Consider the following 19,650-nt stretch of genomic DNA (forward strand, 5'->3'; position numbering starts at 1 on the left):
ACAGTGTATACCACAGTTTCTGGTACATTTTGTTCCTTTCTCCTGAAATCCTAAACACTTGCACTTGTAGTAATAAAATGTAGTATGTACCGGGATAAAATTAAAATGGTAACTCAATAAGACCTAAGGTGGTAATTCCTTTGTAAGTCATATTTTGCCACTTTTTGTTGGAGGAGGAGTATAATGAGATACGCTATTAAATCAATAAGAGGGGAATTAGGACAAGTTTCTGCACAAGTAAATTTAATATATAACAATATCTGAATTAGGACTTCATTTGGTTCTGTTTTTTTATGAGGGAAATCTAATAATCTCAGCTTAATCGTATTAACTCCCATGCATGTCAATTATCTCTTATCAAAGGCTCTCACGGAATACGCGAAGCACTCTGGCTGCCAAAGCTTGGCAAAGCAAGACAGCTTACGAATCGCGTGGTGTGAGGAACTATTATTACAATGTACTAGATATTGTAAGAAATACCAGTTGCGGATATTATAGTTGGTAACGAGAAGAAAATGAAATATCCTTATACTGATAATGTTCGAAAGAAATCTCAAATTCTTTTCCTACTTTTAAGGACATTGATAAATAAAGGAAAACAGAGAGAGCATTACTTCGTAAATATAAAGCTAAAGTTATATAAAATGTGTTCAATGTTGGCAGGAAATGTTACAAAAGAGTGCATATGCTGATGCAGCATGAGATTAATGATAGTCTGTGGGTTGTTATGATAAACAAGATGAAACAAAAATTCAGATTATACGTCGGAAGGATAAAGAATAGAAGGAATAATTAAGTATAGGAATATGTAAGATTCAAAGAGAATACTGTCAAGAAGTCTTAAGAATAAAAGTACGAATCCAAGTAAGAACTAAGTTTGTTGATTTAAATATGTAGGGAATATAGAAGTTCTAATTACTAGTGCAATACTATTCCGAATAGTTTACGATAAATATAATTAAATTACGAATACTAGCCAAATTCTCCTTTAACTCTTATAAAGTAACATTCACCATACGAACCAAAACTACATATTGTAAAGACATACAGTGTTGGATTTGCCTTTTCCTAAATGGTCCTAAATAACGACCTGTTCAAATGCTTAATATGGTTCAAATGCTAAGAGGCAAGTAAGGTGCTAGTTTAAAAAGCTACATATTGGACTTTTCTCTGTCAATGTTTTTATTATTATTATTATTATTATTATTATTATTATTATTATTATTATTATTATTATTATTATTATTATTATTATTTATTACATTTACGCTAACAGTCTCCATAATACAACTTCATAACTAATAACGAGGACAGAAAGAAACTTTTATGTTTCTATTATTTTATTACTATATTTATATTAAGTACTCGCTACCTGGTTTTAGTTACCAGCATACATATCCCTTTTAGTGTCCTGTAAGTTTGAGCAGGTCCGAGAGCTCAAGGAGCACACTCTCCACTGTGACCATTATTATTACACTAGTTATTTTTACAAATCGAGGATGAACGACGAACTTTGAGCAAGCTTACCACATTTCGTTAGGATTAGTGCTTTACGTATAATGAATGTACTGATTAAATTTTGATTGTATTGAACCAAAATGTTTGAAGTGTTTAGAAACGGAATATTTTGTTCCTAAGTCATGTCTAAAAAAGTTAATATCTGCTTTCAGTCTCTTAAGTACTGTGCTCGAAACGCATTTATGAACACCACGTGTACAAATTAAGGTGAAATTCGCACCATAAAATGTCTTTTGAGAACATGCTGAACTTAGCTTCTAAAGATCTCGACACCGGCTACCGTAGAGAGCAGTACCATCCTCGTAGTTTAAAGTTTGTCGAATATAGTAGAGTGCGCAAATCCATTGGTTTGTTCTACAATGACAACATGGTTTCAACGAATCCACCTGTAATCTAATTATTTCGACCTGGCCGTATAGTGAGCCTGCGAGAAGCCAAGTTGTTTTGTCAATCTCGTCTTCATTCAGAGAACTAACTAGTGCATCGTGACATCACCAGTCCTGTCTTCTGCACTTATCTTTACATATTGCAGAATCTCGTCTATTAGATTTCGATTCCGGGGCCGATTTAAAAAGAAATAACTCCGGATGTGGGTCGTTGATTGTCTGAGGAAATCGATTCTGATTCCGGAATGGAAACCAGATATTGAAATGCAATCGAAATTACAGAGAAAAGATAAATGGGAAAATCGACGTGTATTGCTGTAGGTGGTTTCCTTGAGTTATTTTACAGTTGTTGAACATTGCTTACAGCTTGGAACAATCTTGAGAAACGATATCAAAATGTATTTTGGTTCTCTTCTGGCAACACCAGATTATGGTTTTTGGTTTTGTGAATAAAACCAATATGTCTCGAAATATTACCAAATTAGTGTTTTCGATCCTCTGAACAAAACTGAAATGCCGATTTCTGTTCTCTTCCCGAAGCGCACAGAAGTAAAACGTTCGTTTAGATTCCGGTTCCGAAACCCAAAAGGTTCGGTTCCATTACCAGTAATAACCCTGATTACATATCTACACTTTTCATTAGCTTGCAGCAGAGATATCGCGTTAACACCTCGAAAAATGTTCTTTGATATTGTATAGTATCACTGACAAACAATGGGATAAAATTAGAATTCCATGTTTGTTCGTTTCCCGCCCAAACGCACTCATAGGTAGGTTTGTATTGCTAAAGAGCATTGACATGTCTTAAATTTCCCCAAAATTATTTTGAAAAATGTTGTAACAATTGAGCAAAACTGGCAGACAGTGTGACTGCATGTAATTAATTAATAATGTCTATTTCACGATGTTTTAACTTTATTTTCTTTTTCTGAATATTCGTGCAAAATTTACTTCTTCCATGCATAACAGTAACGCTTGAAAACTTCTATGGCTTGAGCCAGCGAGCTATGTCTATCTTCTCTATGTGTTGTGTATATAAAGCGACAGTTAGTTGTCTTAATTAGAATGAGAATTTCCTTTTAGATATGTCAGTCTGCCTTGAAGTAGATTGGTTATAAATTCATTTACGTCAAAAGAGTATCGCAGCGATGTATTTCATACTGGAGTATTTTAGAATATATTACAATAGTTAAGTATTGAGTAAATCGGGAGAGAAGGGAGTTTATCCATAAGCACACCAAAGCTTTTGAAGGTTAACGCTCTTTTCAGAGGTTAACGTTTCTTGAAAAAAAAAAAAAAAAAAGTTTTGTGGAGAAGTTAAAGCCAAGTAGACACGCAACAGCCACTTGTTCCTTTTTTATTGTAATTGTTATAATTTGAGCATAGCTATCGAAAGACCATGTATGTTAGTCCATAGATGTTGAAGGTTCTTGACTCTTAAAAGTATCATCATACGGAACTAGTGTCTGCTTCGATGATTCTTCTAATGAATGCGTCAAACTATTAGGAAGCCTTAGCAAGAGTCATTTGAGTCTATAGAATGATGCAATGCATTTTAAAATATCTCTGTTCTGACATTAAGGATTTATTACATAGGATGATTCGGAAATAAATGCTTATATGTGTAGGGTGATTTGTCTGGTCAAGATAGTCAAATTGAAGCGAGCGTACCGAGCTTCTACCATTCGATTCAGTTGTCATTTGTGTGCCTGTTGATCTCTCTACAATAATTCTATATGTTCTACGATAGTTCTCATAAAATGTATCCGATTTAAATGAAACTCGGTATGTACCTTTGGCGTGGGAGACCCGGGTTCGATTCCCGGCGGAAGCTCATGTGGTTCGGATTCCACGTTAATCAGTAGGTCCACGTCTCATATAGCCTCGTTGCTGAAAGGGACGCTAAACTAAAATCAACTCAACTCAACAACTCGGTATGTACCTTGCCTCAACTTTCCGAAGTAACCCTAGCTGGAGGTTGCAATCTATGAAGAACAAAGGGTAAAATTAGGTTTTAAAAGATCTGATGTTGGAAGTTTGGACCTATGCATTCAAAACAATTGAAGAGTAAGGGGGAAAAACAAGGAATGTCCATATGTGTGCTTTAACGGGTGCGTTGCCCTGTTTGTTGATGACTCTTAGTATTGTTTGACTGTATATACCATGCATGCGTAGATGTAGAAATGTCCATGTAAAAAGGGGCAAAAGATTTAATAACCCTATTCGTTTTGTACGCGGTTTCAATATTAAAACGTCGTTTTCTCGAAAATACAGTTTTGTGACATTCCTTCCTTTTTTCCCTTACCCTTCAATTGTACAGTATAAACTACGTCAAAATGATTCAGTTTTGACAAAACATGTATACTTCCTTGAGGTTATTCCGGTCATTAATTGCAGTTTTCAATTAGAACCTGTTATAAATGAAAGGATCAATTTGCCTCTCTCCTTTTAAAAAATGCCTTAAGTTCCACCACGGTAACCATTGTAAAAATCATTCGATTTTGATACAATATTAAATTTATTTTCTTTGAGGTTTTCCCACAATCCCTAGGGGTTGGCATTAAAATCAGTGAAAAATGAATTGTGATTTTAGCCCCATTAATGTGGGGTAGATTATATACTGTATGTTTCATGACAATTTTCGTAAAAGAATATTAGGTTTTACTGCTTTATGACGTATATTTTTTTGAGGTTTCACAATCATTTGTAGTACTTGGATTTGAAATCAGTTGAGAATTTCTCCTCCAGTTTAAAAAATACGCGTATTGAGAGTTAAACACATATCCCACTACTTTGAGAAGTAAAAAATGAGCCCCTCCCCCTCCAGTGATTTTTCAAGATATGTTCCACAACTTGTATTATATATATATAAAGTATATATAAGTAATTTCCTCTTTGTAGAATATGACGAGAAATTTTCTGAGACTTTTCATTAGCTCTACTGCGTAGAGATGAAATGGGTCAGTAATGAAAGTGAAATCATTTCCCTTCCCTCCAATCTTTATAAAACATGATGTATGCTTTGTTCGAGAGTGGGGACTGCTCCTATAATTCGTGGTTGAAATTAGTGAGAGGCAAGGATCGCTCACTTTATAATGCACAGTATCACTAAGGTGATATCAGATAAAGTTATTAATACGTGGGTAACACCATTTATTTTTCAAACGTATATTAAGAAAGCAAACATAGGAAATAAGAAAATACATAAATGATTATTTTACATTTATAAATTGCTCATTGTAAAATATAAACAGACAGTGTACAAGCTTATAATTTAACACCACTTACTTGCTCGCTGGCAGATTTTGAAACTAAAGTAGTAGTAGTATAATAAGCCACTCCATAGTCAGATGCAGAATATAGTAACTGGAGGTCACGTATTGTAGATAAACTTCTGTAAATGGATATCAATGCAATATTGGGGTCGTTGTTAAGTTACAGACGTACAGTAAGTATTTCAATGTCTCAGACATCAAGTCGTTGCAGACAGGTTATATAATCATAATCATAACATGACAGAAGCCAGTGGAGTGAAGCAGTGTGATAATGTTCGTTTCATAGCTTTGGCTTATTTCTTAATGTTACAATTGCTATATCATACGAATGAAAATCTTGACTGTACTCAGAGTTCGTTTTTAAACCTGAATTAAAATTAGAAAACATCTAAAATGATATTACAATAGTTTGCAGATTTTCTACAGGTAAATGCTTTTAAAATTAGTAATTCGTGAAAAAAAAATCGAGAATCAAGGTCGGTGGGAAAAGTGATTGCCAGGGAAGTACATATTGATTGTATGTACTTGATTTTCTTTCTTTCAAATAGTTGACTGAATGAATAAGTCGTAACTGATCGATAATCAGTTTTTAGTCATGTGTATTGTTTGTTTTTCGATTAATATAACTGATTTAGTATTATCATAGTGAGTCTTTTTCCAATATGTCGTTATTTAAAATTTTTAAAGCATTTTTCGTCTCATAATTGAAAAAGATTTCTTCATTATTTGATCCTTCTACTCATGAATGAAAAGCTGTTTCTTACTTCGGAGCAGAGGTGTCTGTAGGTGGATTTTAGGACGCAGCTTGCGTTAATTTGCTGGGGAGTGTTTTTTTTAATTATACAACCAAATTGAAGAATCTTGGAGAGAAAGGTATATTTGGTGGCAGAATGGTAAATATAGGGGCTTTCGCCTTGGGGTAGTGGCTACTTTTTTTTTTAATTTCTTGAAGCATAAATAAAAAAATGTTACTTGAAATCAGGATCTATTTTCTCCTAAATTTAGTAAATATTTTAACAAGACACGTAATTAAATATCTTATACTTGTAGACCTTCAAGTTTCGATTACCTGATGAAAGAATATTGCTTTATTTAGTTATTGTGAACAATGTTTTGCATTTCTCTGAACTCGAAGTCTCACGCGAAATTTGAACAGCTGGTAGGGGCATCTTACTGAACCACTTCTTCTTTTTATTTCTTTCTGGGCTAAATAAAAGAGTGAAACGTGTTAAATTATTTTAAATGAAACGTAACAATTCCGATATGGTATATCAACATCTAATCATAATAATTGCAACCCCTACTTCACACCTTCCATGTTGAATTTCCAGCCACTATTCTGTTTCTAAGTTATGTTCTAAAATACGTCTTTAATTAGTTTAAAGGTGTAGATTAAGAAGTGTAAATATCGATAGTGATTCTGAGATATGCACGTCTTGTTGTAACAATTGTAAACTCATCTCCTTTTTTCCCCTTCTCTTGTAGGTAAAATATATTTTTAAAAATCGCTAAAACACCTGTTTAATTATTTTAAATGAAAAGTCTAAATATCAAGTCCCATGTTTCTAAACTTAACGGATTCCGAGAAAATTTTCAAATATCCTTCCCGTAGTGGTATCCTACATCACAGATGCTATATACTGTCCAAATTTCAAGTTTCTAATTAAAGTAATTTGACCTGGGGATTGACCACTTAATGAGTAAGGACTTCGTTTATTGTATATAGACAGGCTTATTTATTTACAGGCCTTTGGCTCGCTGGGGACTTCACCCCTGAGACTCCAGCATTTTTCCGCTTACGTCCTCACACCTCATAATTAGCCTTTACTGCCTTCTTTTGCACTGCAAGAATCTTATTCTTCGCAAAAAAAAAAAAAAAAAAAAAACCTTTTTCCCCTTAAAATACATATTTTAATCAAAATGAAACAATAAAAACTTATGTAAACCCAAGTGCGAACTCTTTTCAAAAGTTAGTTCCAAATATTTACACCCATTTTCCCTCGATGATGAGATTGACAACTTTGAAGTAATTTTTATATACTGAAAATAATAGAGATTATTCCTCTTGTCTCGTTAAAAGTGGAATTTCCGGAAATACTGTGCCATATGCCCATTTATTTGAATAAGGAGTTCATATAACTGTACCAAGTTTCATATCCCTAACATGTCTCTGATCTTAAGGAAGGTATGGTAGGAACGTCCCAAAAAATCGCCTTGGATGTATCCATTCGTCCACAAAAAGAATTGAAAAGGTTTTGCGATCATGTATTTCCGTAGTGTAATAGTACAAAGTCTACTGATATAAATATTCACAGGTGATAGTGTAGTGGGTATGGTTCTACTCAGCATTCGGTCGGTCTGGGTTTGATCTCCGCAGGTGCGGAAAATTTTTCTCATTCTACACTCGTTCGATGTAGTTTAGGCCTTCACCTAGCTTCTGTGAAATGGTTCGTGGGAGAACCTGGCGGATAAAAGCAACCGGAATGTGGTGGTGACTGTATTATCTCCAGGTTCCGGATATCAAAAGTTTGGAACTGTACATCCATCCTAGCCTTCTATGGCATGTCAAAATTGGAAAGATAATGGATTTAACCCTTACCTGGAATGAAAAGAACAGATAGAGAACATTTTTCGAACCAACATATTGTTCATTTTGGATTAAAATTAGTATTATGAAATGATTTGAGGTAGGGATGAAAGTCTACTAATTGTTGGTTAATGCTCTTCGCTTCAATAGTAGGTACTTTCCTAAACAATCTGTAAAAGACCAATAGTAAAAATAGATAAGTAAAACTTCTTAGTTGTTCTGTTTTCATTCAGAATGCTGACTGTGTTGTTAATTTGTAATGGGTATTGACCAGAATTGATTTAATTATACTAATATCGTTACTGAATATGTTGGATTAGAATCTGCAAATGATTCGGCAGATAATGCTTTTGATAGAAGAATGCCAAGCGAAACTAACAGTGTCCGCACTTTAGGAGTCACGAAAATATTACTTATAAGTTCGGGTAAACCTTTGTTCAAACGATTACGTCATTCGTGGTCAACTGAGCGTTTATAACAATAGAACTACGAATACAACACCTACCAGTAGATTAGTTCACTGCATTTAGTTAATTCTATCTGATTTATGTATATACACATTTTCTTATCGTCGGTTGGCAGCATTCCATTTAAACCACCTTTGGTTACCATAAATTATTTCATTTCCATATTTTCCAGACGCCGACTCATTGCCTTTGATATGCAGTAAGAAGCTTACAGTTCCTTAATTTAATGCCCTAAATAAGTGTAAAACGTGTGGCGTGGCAGACTTTTCCGTTGATTTTTAGATTTTTACCAAGTTACACCTACAGTGATTTTTATCTTGTGCTGTAAAACACTATTCCATAGAGACAAGCGGAAGGAAGCGTAACTGATAAAACAGATTGAATGATTGTTTTTGTCGGGGATTACGTTGAGAATAGCGACTTTGGTAAAGTTTAAAAGAATTATGTTGCATAATAATTTGGGTGCAATATATGATCATATCTAGCAATTAAAATGGAGAAAAGTGCATGCAAAATACAGTTATGTAATACAGAGCGTCCAAAAGTTTAAACGAATATCATTATTTAAAAAAAAAAATGCTGTATTAATTATATTCGTAGAAACTTGATTTATACAGGATGCAGTAAAATATTTCCCTGATAACAAATGATCGTAGCTAGCAAGGATATTTAGTATATGATGATGCTGAGTTTGTACAAAAGCGACTGAAGTTTCTATAATAGTATGAGTACACTTCCATGTCAGCATGTTTGGTAGTACTAACCACTTCTGATAATTTCGACTCATTTTGTTGTTCAGTCAGTAGAGTAATTCTTGGCATAGTAGCAGTACTTTGGTATCACCTACGGTAAATATATGACCTTGACATAACCGTACAGTAAAAAGTTGAGAAGGGTTGCTTGTGTTGAGCATGGGACAAGTAGGGTTGCACAGGAGACAGAGCTCCTCCAATAGAAACAGATACGCATCCGGGACGTAACATCACTTTCACGACATCGTTTCGAGACGAGATATCCTCAACTTTCGTCTCTTAGGCAACTCTAATTGACGAGAGATTTTGTTTTATTCCATTATTCAAGATAGCCTACCTCGAAGACATGAAACCGCCTCGTTGTTAATCGTCTCCCCTTAGGTACTGGGAACTTGAGTTCGATACTGGTGGAAATACAGTGCTGAAAATGCGCGTTAAACGTAAAGCAGACAATCCAACCTTCTTTGTTGTTATTCGTCATCTGTATAAATCATACCGTTACACTCATTGAGGTTCAACAAACAGTTCCAAGTTCTAGGTACACTCATGTCCAAAATTATTGTCGCGTGTCTATAAATATGTTATTCTAGGAATATAATATGATAACGAATTCGCCCGGTATTTATTATAATGTTAGTATGTGTATAATCGGCAAAGACATGTATGTGGCAAATTTCATGTCAAAAGAGCAGTAAATAAGAACAATAAAACTTTCTTGACCAGTTAGCAACATTTTGTTGTACTAATTCTAATTTTCGTATTTATGTCTTTTCCTATAAAATTTACCAGAAATATACATTTCTCGATTATACACATAGTATCAGTATTCAAAGTACCCTACAAAATGATTATCAAATTATATTACAAGAAGACAGTTATAGATATGCGACAATCATTTTGGACATGAGTCAGGCCCGAAACCAGCCACAGAGGTTCAGGGGGCCATGGATATGTTAGGGACACCAAGTCATTAAAAATTCTTCTACAAATTGTTTTTTGTATTGATAATAGCATTTTGTATCGAGGTGTGGATGGACCACGAAAAGTTTAGGGGGACCAGGCCCTCCTAGCCCCCCTCTGGTTGCAGGATTGACATGAGTGTACATATTTGCCGCCATAGTGCCATATAATACACTTTGCCTTCTCTGGATTTGGCCAAATGCCTTTTTAATGTAATACGTCTGCTCCCATGCCACAACAATAGGACCTGAAATGAAGAAACTTCCATTATAAAATAATGTTGTAATATAATAAAAATATTCACTTAAGAGTAAAAGTTTACCTTAAAATTAACTTACGTGTATGAGTACTGTGATATTTGAATTAGAAATACAATAGTAATGTACACTTCTAAACTTTTATCTACGCATTTCTGTTCATGCGTACTTGGATAGGAACTTCGTTAGTATAATAATTTTCAGACTAAGGAAGTAGTTGATACCACTTCAGTTTTACTTCAAGTTACCCAAAATATTTATGTATATATTCTAGGAAATACCGAATGGAACTCAAATCATAAATTGTAGAGCGAGCAACTGGATTTGCTACGAGAAAATTTATTGCCCACGTTCTCTCCATTAATTATGTTTGTTGAAGTTTACCACACTTTTTGTCTTTTTTTTTTTTTTCAACTTCAAAATTTAAATACCATTAATAATAATACAATTTTACAGCTAAACTTTTTAGACTATAAAGTGTCCTAATCTGAAATAGTTTTCAAGAAATTTTTGATTGTGTATTGAGAAAATGTTTATAAATCACACCAAAATTCTGTTAAAGTTGATCAGAAATGCCAAAATTCTATTAAGAGACTGAAACTGTGCTTAAAGGAGAATTGAACTCGATTAAATCACGTACTGCGGTACGATTCTTCATAATCAGTTGTTACTGGAGATACGTTCTAAGGAGATCTAGGCAATTTGAGAGTCGTGGACCATAATTTCTGGATTTCTCTATTGTAATTATAGTAGTTCAGCACGATACACTTTTTTTTTTTTTTTTTTTTTTTTTAATTCTAAATCTAGAATCGAGCTTCAATGAAGCAAGTCTCCTCTACCTTACCTAACTGTTCTGTCCTCGCACGAGTTTGCTTTCCTGTATAAGTAACAAAACTCCTTGATTACTAAAGTAAAATAGGGGAGCTTAGAGAAAGGGGTCAGCAATGGTTCCCTAACCTTCGAACCCCCCGTACCAAACCATCACCGGAGTTAACGAAGCAGCGTATATACAGTATAAAGTAGTGCAGAAGATGTAGTTTAAAATTTATTGAAATTCTTGGCAAGTATCTCATTCGTTACGTGAGAGAGACATTGAGGTGGTAGATCTATTTGTTTCTATCATTATTTACACGATTGAATTATCTGTAATATTCTTCACGAAAGGTATATCTATAGCTATTTCCGTTATGATGGCGGTAAAAATAGAGAGCTCTCGCTATTTGTGCGTAGAGTCGCGGTTATAATCCCATACTAGGTTTTGGTAGTGGACAAGCAGGTAGAGACCTGCACGGGCCGAATTTTTCGGCCCGAGCCCAATCCAGCCCGAACATACCTAGGCCCGGCCCAGCCCGGGCCCGAAAAGTTATGGAGATTTTCGGCCCGAGCCCGGCCCGGCCTGATAAGTTTTTCAAAATTCTTGGCCCAAGCCCGGCCCGGGCCCGATAAATTTTAAAAGTTTTTGGCCCGACCCCGGCCCGATCAATTTTTTAAAAAATTAGCTCGAGCCCTAAACTTTCTCAAAATTTAGTACTAAATTTGACCTAACCCTCAGAAACATTTTCTAAACTCTGGTTTACAACCTGACGCTTGCCTCCCGAATGGTACCATTGCCTCCTAGAACTTTGCCTGTCACCGAGAGAACAAAAACTCCATTCCCTGTAACAAAAATCTAACTTAATTGATTTTTAGTATAAAGTGAAGATGGCAATATTGTTTAGCGACAGGCAGAATATTTCCACCTCTTCTTTTTATATTTTGAGTTCAGTGAAGGTCAAGGTCAGAGCTCAATTTACCGCATAATGCCTGCAATCCTCTATAGTGAAAGTGGAGCCGCTAAGCAACACAAATTGTAAATAGCTATTGCATTCTTTCTAACATTTTTCACGGACACACTTCTCCAACGTTTGGCTTTATTCCAGTTATCGTTTAACGAAAGTCAATAATTATTAAAGAATTTCAATTGATCGACCCCAGCCTGGCCCGACCTAAAGAGAAATCAGTGTCGGCCCGCCCAAGCCCGGCCCGTGCAGGTCTCTACAAGCAGGTATGAAGATATGTATTGTATGAATTAAAGACAAATACTAAAGTATATTACATTAATCTTTTTTCTTCCCTTTTTTTAAATGTATCATTACAGGCTACTTGCTAACTCGTGTAGAAGGCAAAGTTGGGTCTCCAGAAAAGCCATTGTCAGATCTTGGACTCATTTCTTATCGTAGTTATTGGCAAGATGTACTTCTGAAATATTTGTGCAATTACGGCGGGAAAGAACTTTCCGTAAAAGGTGAGGAACGTTTTTTAATCATATTTATTTAATTTTTAATTATCCTTTCTGTAAAAAAGAAAATTTGAAATAAAAGTTTCAAAAACATTTAACGCATGGAATTGTGTATGAAGATTTACTGAAATGGAATTAACCCCAGTTGAAAACTGCTTAATATCTGATTCACAGTTACAGTGTCAAGCTTAATTACGTATAATAATTGCACTGTGTACGCTGCAAGAAAATTATAATGTGTTATATGCCATTACTAATAATTTTCCTTTCCCATGCTTATTAACGGTTCGGTGTGTACCCAGCAGCGATGGAACGGGTCACCTGGATCTGGGTCTCACTCCTCAGAGCCGATCTTAGTCTCGCTTGTCAGACCCAGACAGATCCGGTGACCCAGAAGCATCCAAAAGATCAGCTCTGCAGCATTATTGCAGAATTTTATAGTTGATTAATTATGTCCACAGCTCGAACATTCATTGGTTTGATCCCCGATGTGCTGCTTGCCGTATATTTTTGTCAGTGTTGCATTTTTAAAGACCGGCTGTTAAAATTATAGAAAGTATCACCTTTTTGATTGGTAATTACTTTTACTTTTTTTTTCAGATATTAGCCAGGAAATGGCTATTAATTCATATGACATCGTAAGCACTCTCCAGGCTCTTGGTATGATGAAATACTGGAAAGGAAAACACATAATTCTTAAAAAGCAGGTAAGCATTTTCGAAATCTTCGATTAATAATAATAGTAATAAATAGATAGATTTGGTTGTGGTTATTAATGCATATTTTTGTGTTCGACTATTAGTTCACGACACTGCAAGTGATACAGTTTTTAGCAGTAAGCTCGAAATAATTGGCCATTGAAGTAAAGTGCTTGGCTCTAATAGAGAACTACAATCTCTGTGTTTTCAAGAAAATGTATTTAAATTGGATAACCCTTTGACACGTATAGCATATGCGTTATATCATGGGCATATGCCTCTTATTAGTCTCCTCTCAGATATTCGTTCTTCATTGGAACTACCTTTTTCTTTTACTTTCTAATGGTTGCTACAAAAGAGAGAAAGAAAAAAAAACACTTTTAAATGTTGCTAGAAAGGAAGAAATGTCTCTATTGTTCGCTGACAGGCAAGGGCGGGGTGATGACGTTACATCTAAAACATGTGAGATCTGCACATGTTTCTCACACGACTTCATTCGATTGTTTCTTTATCAGCAGATTGTAAGAAAGCTTTACAGATAAAGTTCATAGTGCATGACCATAGATTAAAAACATACCGGTATCAGTTCTTCCTCCCCCTTTTAACCCTATTTATTCATAGAGATCAGAAAGCATTAGTCTTCGCAATGCAGTTGTGTTGAAAAAAAAGCCTTTGCAGAAGTGCTTGGTGTTTGCCGTGTGAGTTCGGTTGTTCTTTTTGTGACTTCTTAAAAGCTTATTTGTACTATTGGCTGTTTTTTCCTCCTAGCACGAGGTTTTGTGTGTAATTTGGAAGCTAGAATAGGGAAAGTGATTAGAATTATTTTTATTTTAGTGATTGACGTGGTTATTTTAGAAGAATCGGTATACAGTTTCTTGGTTAGATAGTGCAATAGTATGTGCAGCCGGAGCCAGTCAAGGAAAGCAAAACTTTCCGGAAAGGGTTTTTGGGACGGAATTTTCCTGAATTATCTCAAATTTCCATTTTTGTATATGTCATGCACTCGCGGGTTTGATCCATTTGAAAGTACGGTTTATTCTGAAAGAATGGCGTATGAACCAGGTGCCCGAATGAATAATGATTTTTAAAAGAAATAGATACTTAACTGAAAGTCTACATTTTCCCTTAACAGCGCCACTTGTTTCTAATGGTTAATTTAGCGTTTAATTTAATTAATTTAATTTAGTTTAATTTAATTTTAATTTAATGGCAAGTTATTGACAAAAAAAAGTAGGAAGGTAGTGGTAACTCACCTATTACCAAAGAAATTGCTCCTGCAGTATTATACTTTGAAATTATTCATTCTTTCGAATGATATACCACACACATACTTCCTGGAAGTAAACTTTTGTCATTTCCTGGGAAAAAAAATCCGGAGAAATCCGGTAAGCTATTTGAGCTCTCCTTTCGTGGTGGTACTTGCACTATGGGGTCCAGGGTACAAGTACCTCCACGACACACATGCCCTTGCCCCGAGACGGTTTTCGAATTATTGAAATACGGGGATAAGTATGAAGATAAAAAGTATTTTCGTACGAGAATTGTATTGCAAAATTGTTGAAAAATAAATTAAAGAACCACTAAATACCCTTTAAAAGGATCCTTCTTGTACCGTAATTACCTTATATTCGTGGTTCATACGTCATTGTACAATGAATCACGTTTTCGAATGATACCATATACATGCTTCACAATCCATAAATTCGAATTAATTACGAAAAATCGGGAAATTTCGCGGAAAAATATATTGTATAGGAGACCCCACGGCAAGTACCTAAGCTAAATGTACCACTCCATTTCTACCACTTCCGGTTTGAATAGAGTGTTAACGGAGAAGGTGGAACCTATTCATTAGATGCTGAATCGATTCCAAAAAGCCGCTTCTTATTTCTTACCCCGTTTGCTCTGTAAGACTTCCCATAGTTATACATGATGGTATAATTTAGAAGTCAAAAAATAAAAATTAACACTTTAATGCAAATAATATATGCATTATAGAATTTTTTTTTTAAATTCTAGCGATCGTGTTCAAATAAGTGCACCAACAACATTCTCAATGACCTTCCACACACACGCACACATATTTTATTCAGGTCCATTCCATGAGTACCAGTGTGGAATATCTTAGCTCCCCCTCTGCGCTCGCTAAATACGCTGAATACTTTTCCATTGCTAATGGTGGAATATCTTCGTGCAGTGAATCCAAATTAAGATGGCATAAGTATCCAATTCCTGTTGTGTTTCTGACGTGTTCTGTATTAACTGTTCTTATGGTGGGATAAAAATGTTCTGTGTCGGCTGTTCCAAACCCACAGCAAATTTATCTTGAGTGACATGTGATTATTAAAGCTTAGGAACATTTGTCACAAGACATTAATGACTTCGGAATGTTGACGGTAATTAAAAAGGTCTGTATTTACGTGTTAGGACGAACAGAACCTTTGTGTTTGCATTGTTCTTCGAGATGGTTGCCTCACGCGAAATGGTAAGTAAAGTTGTAGTCAGAAAAAAAAGAGAGAAAAAAAAAATATACAGAAATGATTCATGAAATTCTACATTACAACTAGGAATAATAACGTTGTCATATTGTTAGTAACAAAAATACTAGAAATTCCACTACTTCTTAACGGTGGTAGGGCGTAAACATGACTAACGAAAGAAGAAATATATTATGGAAGCCGATCAAACTTTTGAAAGTAGGATGTTCTATTCTGTGTGGGTAGTAGTAGGAAATCACGTCTTAGATAAAGTTTGTTCAATAAATTTCCGCTTAGTATCTCAATTATTATTATCTGGATTCTAATAACTGTCATAATAAATTTCCACTTACATTTTTAATGAGTCACGTTATATTTTTATATCGAAATAATACAACTCTGGAAACATTAATTGAAATACATTTAAAATAAATGAATAAAAGTTAATGATAATACTAGGTTGTTATATCTTCGTAGGGTGTATGCTCTCCCTTCTAGTATCATAATGAAAGACTTGGTAGGGTTTGTTTTAGTGTGTTTCGCTTTCAAAGGTGGCGTGTTAGTGAGCCTTATTTGTGGTCACGAATTGCGAATATTTTAGCGCCATATAAATAGCTTTCGTCGATTTTCTCGAAAACTACGCATGAAAATTTTTCCTCACGCATGTAATTTTGTTCAACTTAATTGAGGTCTGTCACTTGATGTAAGTCCCATTTTCGGACACCGTTGAATTTTACGATCTTATTTATTTATGTAACCCTGCTGCTCTGTTCCCATTTACTATACACATATACTGTTCGGGTCAATATGACCCATAATTAAATTGTATTGGAAAAGGGCCAGGTTTTCAAACAATGACTAGTTTATTTAATAGTCTAGTGCTAGGAAAATATTTTAAATGTTTTTAAATATTTTAGAGTGCATTACATGTACACTCATGTCCAAAATGATTGTCGTATATCTATAACTGTTTTCTTCTAAGAATGTAATTTGATCATGATTTTGCAAGATACTTTTAATACTGATACTAAGTGTATAATCGGGAAATATATATTTGTGGTAAATTTCATAGGAAAAGAATTATAAATACGAAAATCAGAATGAGTAAAACAAAATGTTGCTAAATGGACAAGAAAGTTTTATTTTCGTTTTATTGTTCTTATTTATTGCTCTTTTGACATGAAATTTGCACATACATATCTTTGCCAATTGTACACATACTAACATTACAAGAAATACCGGGCGAATTCGTTATCAAATTCCTACAACAACATATTTATAGACATGCGACAATAATTTTGGACATGAGTGTACATACTTTCCCAGATGGATGAATGGTTACACTCGTTGCCTTATAATCAAGGGGTATCGGCTTCGATTCCCGATGGGGACAAGTGGTTCGGATCCCACTTTGAACTGTAGGTCCCGTCTTTAGGAAACCGTCGTGGGTTCACCTTGCACAGGGACCTTCGGGTCAAGACCTGCCTTCGGGCAGAAAATTTCATCATCATCATCATCATATGTACATTTTCTTGATGAAACCAAAATGTAGGAAATTTTGAATTTGACACAAATATTGGACATTTGCTTGTGGTTTACTGTATTTTAACTTGGAACATTAGTTATTTTCGCCTAAAACAAGATGGCTTATGGTATTAAGAATTTTATTACTATGCAGCTCTTCATATTCGTAAAGCCCACATGTCACTGCATAGCTTTACTGTTTTTAGTCTTCACAAGATTGGTAATTAATAATGAGAATATAACACATTAGACACGCATAACACTTGCTGGTAAATTTGGTAAGCGATACTATTGACAAGCTTCCATGAAACAATTTGGTAAGCGTTAGACGCGATCACACCACTCTTAATTTACAGAGCGGACAGTAATAAGTAGCATGTGATTTCATATATGTTTCTTGCAAATAAAGCAAACCAAATTTATCTTGTCGTTAGGTGGACAGTATCTGCACCTTGCACGCTTGATAAGAACTTGCTTCGGATTTTATCACTGTAGCTTCAGATTCACCACTTCCTTGTGCTCTGGTTACAATCCTTATAGTATCGTCACTTCTCAGCATATATTGTTTCTATTGTATCTCAGGTAAAATTAGAGGTTTTCCAAGTTCTTCCAAATACAATCTTTTTATGAGATTTCCTACTTGTCAGCTTGGATTGTTTGAAGTCCACAAAATACATACATTGTAAACTGATACATCGATCATATTATAAACAATATCATGGGCCATCTGTTGGTTTTGCGTTTACATGTGTATGTTCACAAGTTGATATAAAGTGTCTACAGCTCTTTTAGTTGAGTTACAATCCAATATTATGTTGGGTTTCTTGTCAACTCGGTTGCTGATTTCTTCTGTGTGAAGAGTACTCATGAGCACAACGTTTCTAATTTTCTTAGGGATATAATGTAAAACGCTTGTATTGTTTGCAAAATAAAACAACGGTGAATGCAGTTCTTTGTTTGACAAAATTTTCGGGAGTTCAGGTTTGTTTTTCCTTGTCTCAAAATATTTTTGGAACTGTTTCTGTTTCAATTTCAATGTCAATGCATACTCAGTGTGACAAGCAAGATCTTCTCTCCTCCAGAAAGAAAAATATATTGGAATGAGGAGAATTGAAGAAGGTCTCTCAATGGAGAGAATAATTTATAAAGTTATTTCCAGCAGTTGTTCTAGATTTGATATTTTTAGCTACTTTCAAGTATTTTTTGATTCATATGTGATCAGTGTTTTTATTTCTTTGAATATACAACATATAAAAAAAATACATTACATACACAGCAATAGTGAGATTAACATATGATGTTCATTGGACAACACGCTCTGAATCAGAGAGTTGATCTCAGAATGGAGAAATGTTTCGTGTGTCATCTACTCACAATTTTACTTCCATACAGACTTGACTCAGTCCTACCAACTGCTGTCAGTGCCGAGAAAAGTTACGTGTAGGTTGCATCTGTCTAGGCGTTCTCACAACTGCAAAAGACCTGGATCCCAAGTAATAGAATTAGAGCACTTACGAGGGGAGATACTTTTGTGACTGAGTGTACACTCATGTCCAAAATTATTGTCGCATGTCTATAAATAAGGTGTTGTTCGAATATAATTTGATAACCAATTCGCAGGCTATTTCTCATAAAGTTAGTATGTGTATAATCGGCAAAGACATGTATGTGGCAAATTTCATGTCAAATGCGTAGTAAATAAGAACAATAAAACTTTATTGTCCATTTACCAACATTTTGTTTTACTCATTCTAATTTTCGTATTTATAATTCTTTTCCTATGAAATTTACCAGAAATATACATTTTCTGATTATACACATAATATCAGTATTAAAAGTACGCTGCAAAGTCATTATCAAATTATATTCTTACAAAAAGTCATAGATATGCGACAATCGTTTTGGACATGAGTGTACATATTCGATTTTCATACAGATGATTATATATATATATATATATATATATATTCCTTTGCTGAATTTCTACTTGGAGTTAAAATAAGACAAAAATAGGATTCCGTTTACCTCAATCAGGATAGTGGCGGCTTTAGCGGGTAGGCCGGATGGGCACGGGCCTACCCAAAAATTTTGACAATTATACAGGCTGTTTCAAAACTACACCGACTACGTTCGAGGGGGGTGATTCCTGACACCAAGATAAGATAAAAAGTATAGACCAACCAGGGTGCACAAATGCTTCCTTTCGGAATTATAGACTCCCGAAGACATAAAAAAATTAACTTAAAAGATCCATAGCTCCAAAACTATGGGACCTACCGTAATCGGGTCGAGACTCCACTTAGGAACTAATATGTGTGCTATCCAAAAATACGTTTCAGAATCCTGCGGTACTACCGCTATAATTTTTATACAGGTAGTTGGTGAGTATTTCGATTTATATGTCCGTAGCAAACTCCTCCTATAAAAATTGTTGTGTGAATACCTTAGGATTCTGAAACATGTACTTTTGG

The 19,650-nt window shown here is 34.7% G+C and overlaps 1 protein-coding gene across 2 annotated transcripts in view; it reads left to right on the forward strand.

Moving 5' to 3' along the window:
• Positions 1 to 19,650, forward strand: part of chm (lysine acetyltransferase chameau) — a 459,651-nt gene that overhangs the window by 428,306 nt on the left and 11,695 nt on the right. For both annotated transcript variants that reach the window (XM_081759086.1, XM_081759085.1), the window contains exons 9-10: positions 12,340 to 12,486; positions 13,081 to 13,187. In XM_081759086.1, the coding sequence (XP_081615212.1) occupies positions 12,340 to 12,486; positions 13,081 to 13,187 (254 nt within the window). The remainder of the gene's footprint in view (positions 1 to 12,339; positions 12,487 to 13,080; positions 13,188 to 19,650) is intronic.

The sequence above is a fragment of the Thermobia domestica genome, chromosome 5 (genome assembly GCF_964235325.1).
Source record: "Thermobia domestica chromosome 5, izTheDome1.hap1.1, whole genome shotgun sequence".
Taxonomy (NCBI): domain Eukaryota; kingdom Metazoa; phylum Arthropoda; class Insecta; order Zygentoma; family Lepismatidae; genus Thermobia; species Thermobia domestica.